The sequence below is a fragment of the Oncorhynchus masou genome, chromosome 24, assembly GCF_036934945.1.
Source record: "Oncorhynchus masou masou isolate Uvic2021 chromosome 24, UVic_Omas_1.1, whole genome shotgun sequence".
NCBI lineage: Eukaryota > Metazoa > Chordata > Actinopteri > Salmoniformes > Salmonidae > Oncorhynchus > Oncorhynchus masou.
The window spans coordinates 111,778,484-111,781,149 of record NC_088235.1 but is presented as its reverse complement, the minus strand read 5'-3'; the positions used below and the strand labels follow the sequence as shown (position 1 = coordinate 111,781,149).

The 2,666-nt window shown below is 60.2% G+C and overlaps 1 protein-coding gene across 1 annotated transcript; it reads left to right on the top strand.

Annotated features, from left to right (window-relative positions):
• The first annotated feature begins 445 nt into the window (after positions 1-445).
• LOC135511518 (uncharacterized) lies at positions 446-1,852 on the top strand. Its single transcript, XM_064933009.1, has one exon. The coding sequence runs from the start codon at positions 446-448 to the stop codon at positions 1,850-1,852; it is 1,407 nt and encodes a 468-aa protein (XP_064789081.1).
• The last annotated feature ends 814 nt before the right edge of the window (positions 1,853-2,666 follow it).

Sequence of the window (2,666 nt, the reverse complement as noted above, 5' to 3'; positions counted from 1 at the left end):
CCACCCCTCTCCCCCTCCCATCTTCTCCGCCCCATGGCCACCCCTCTCCCCCTCCTATCTTCCCCTCCCCATGGCCACCCTTCTCCCCCTCCCATCTTCTCCACCCCATGGCCACCCCTCTCCCCCTCCCATCTTCTCCGCCCCATGGCCACCCCTCTCCCCCCTCCCATCTTCTCCGCCCCATGGCCACCCCTCTCCCCCCTCCCATCTTCTCCGCCCCATGGCCACCCCTCTCCCCCCTCCTATCTTCCCCTCCCCATGGCCACCCCTCTCCCCCCTCCCATCTTCTCCACCCCATGGCCACCCCTCTCCCCCCTCCCATCTTCTCCGCCCCATGGCCACCCCTCTCCCCCTCCCATCTTCTCCACCCCATGGCCACCCCTCTCCCCCTCCCATCTTCTCCGCCCCATGGCCACCCCTCTCCCCCTCCCATCTTCTCCGCCCCATGGCCACCCCTCTCCCCCTCCTATCTTCCCCTCCCCATGGCCACCCCTCTCCCCCTCTCATCTTCTCCGCCCCATGGCCACCCCTCTCCCCCTCCTATCTTCTCCGCCCCATGGCCACCCCTCTCCCCCTCCCATCTTCTCCGACCCATGGCCACCCCTCTCCCCCTCCCATCTTCCCCTCCCCATGGCCACCCCTCTCCCCCTCCCATCTTCTCCACCCCATGGCCACCCCTCTCCCCCTCCCATCTTCTCCACCCCATGGTCACCCCTCTCCCCTCTACCCCATCTTCCCCACCCCATGGCCACCCCTCTCCCCCTCCCATCTTCTCCACCCAATGGCCACCCCTCTCCCCCCTCCCATCTTCCCCGCCCCATGGCCACCCCTCTCCCCCCTCCCATCTTCTCCACCCCATGGCCACCCCTCTCCCCCCTCTCATCTTCTCCGCCCCATGGCCACCCCTCTCCCCCCTCCCATCTTCTCCACCCCATGGCCACCCCTCTCCCCCCTCCCATCTTCTCCACCCCATGGTCACCCCTCTCCCCTCTACCCCATCTTCCCCACCCCATGGCCACCCCTCTCCCCCCTCCCATCTTCCCCACCCCATGGCCACCCCTCTCCCCCCTCCCATCTTCTCCACCCCATGGTCACCCCTCTCCCCTCTCCCATCTTCTCCGCCCCATGGCCACCCCTCTCCCCCTCCCATCTTCTCCACCCCATCGCCACCCCTCTCCCCCCTCCCATCTTCTCCACCCCATGGCCACCCCTCTCCCCCCTCCCATCTTCTCCGCCCCATGGCCACCCCTCTCCCCCTCCCATCTTCTCCGCCCCATGGTCACCCCTCTCCCCTCTCCCATCTTCTCCACCCCATGGCCACCCCTCTCCCCCATCTTCCCCACCCCATGGCCACCCCTCTCCCCCTCCCATCTTCTCCACCCCATGCCTACCCCTCTCCCCCCTCCCATCTTCTCCACCCCATGCCTACCCCTCTCCCCCTCCCATCTTCTCCACCCCATGCCTACCCCTCTCCCCCATCTTCCCCACCCCATGGCCACCCCTCTCCCCCTCCCATCTTCTCCACCCCATGGTCACCCCTCTCCCCCCTCCCATCTTCTCCACCCCATGCCTACCCCTCTCCCCCATCTTCCCCACCCCATGCCTACCCCTCTCCCCCATCTTCCCCACCCCATGGCCACCCCTCTCCCCTCTCCCATCGTCTCCACCCCATGCCTACCCCTCTCCCCCATCTTCCCCGCCCCATGGCCACCCCTCTCCCCCATCTTCCCCGCCCCATGGCCACCCCTCTCCCCCTCTCCCATCTTCTCCGCCCCATGGCCAGGCCTCTCCCCCTCTCCCATCTTCTCCGCCCTATGACTATCCCTCTCCCCCTCGTCCCCACACTCTCTGACAACCTGCCGACATCCCAGATGAGATGCATTCTTCCCTCAGAGACACCAAGTCTAAGAGATTGGGCGAGAAGGAGGGAGGGAGGAACAGGAAAAGCCTTTCTTTATAGTTTGTGCAGCTCCTGTCTTCTCCTTGACCCAAAATGTCCAGCTCTTTATACCAAACCAAGTGGGGGTTTGGGCAGGACTCTGGTTGTGGCTATAAACTATATATTCGGAAAGTATTCAGTGCCCCTTGACGTTTTACACATGTTGTCACAATCTTATTCTAAAAATGATTTAATAGGTTTTTTTCCTCATCAACACATACCCCATAATGGCAAATCAAAAACGTTTTTTTTTATAACATTTTTGCAAATGTAAAAATTAAAATGGAAAACCATTACTCAGTACAAAGTTGAAGCACCTTTGGCAGCGATTACAGCCTTGAGACTTCTTGGGTATGACGCTACAAGCTTGGCACACCTGTATTTGGGAAGTTTCCCCCATTCTTCTCTGCAGATCAAATCAAATGTATTTATATAGCCCTTCTTAGATCAGCTGATATCTCAAAGTGCTGTACAGAAACCCAGCCTAAAACCCCAAACAGCAAGCAATGCAGGTGCACGGTGGCTAGGAAAAACTCCCTAGAAAGGCCAGAACCTAGGAAGAAACCAAGGGAGAAACAAGGCTATGAGGGGTGGCCAGTCCTATTCTGGCTGTGCCGGGTGGAGATTATAACAGAACATGGCCAAGATGTTCAAATGTTCATAAATGACCAGCATGGTCAAATAATAATAATCACAGAAGTTGTTGAGGATGCAACAGGTCAGCACC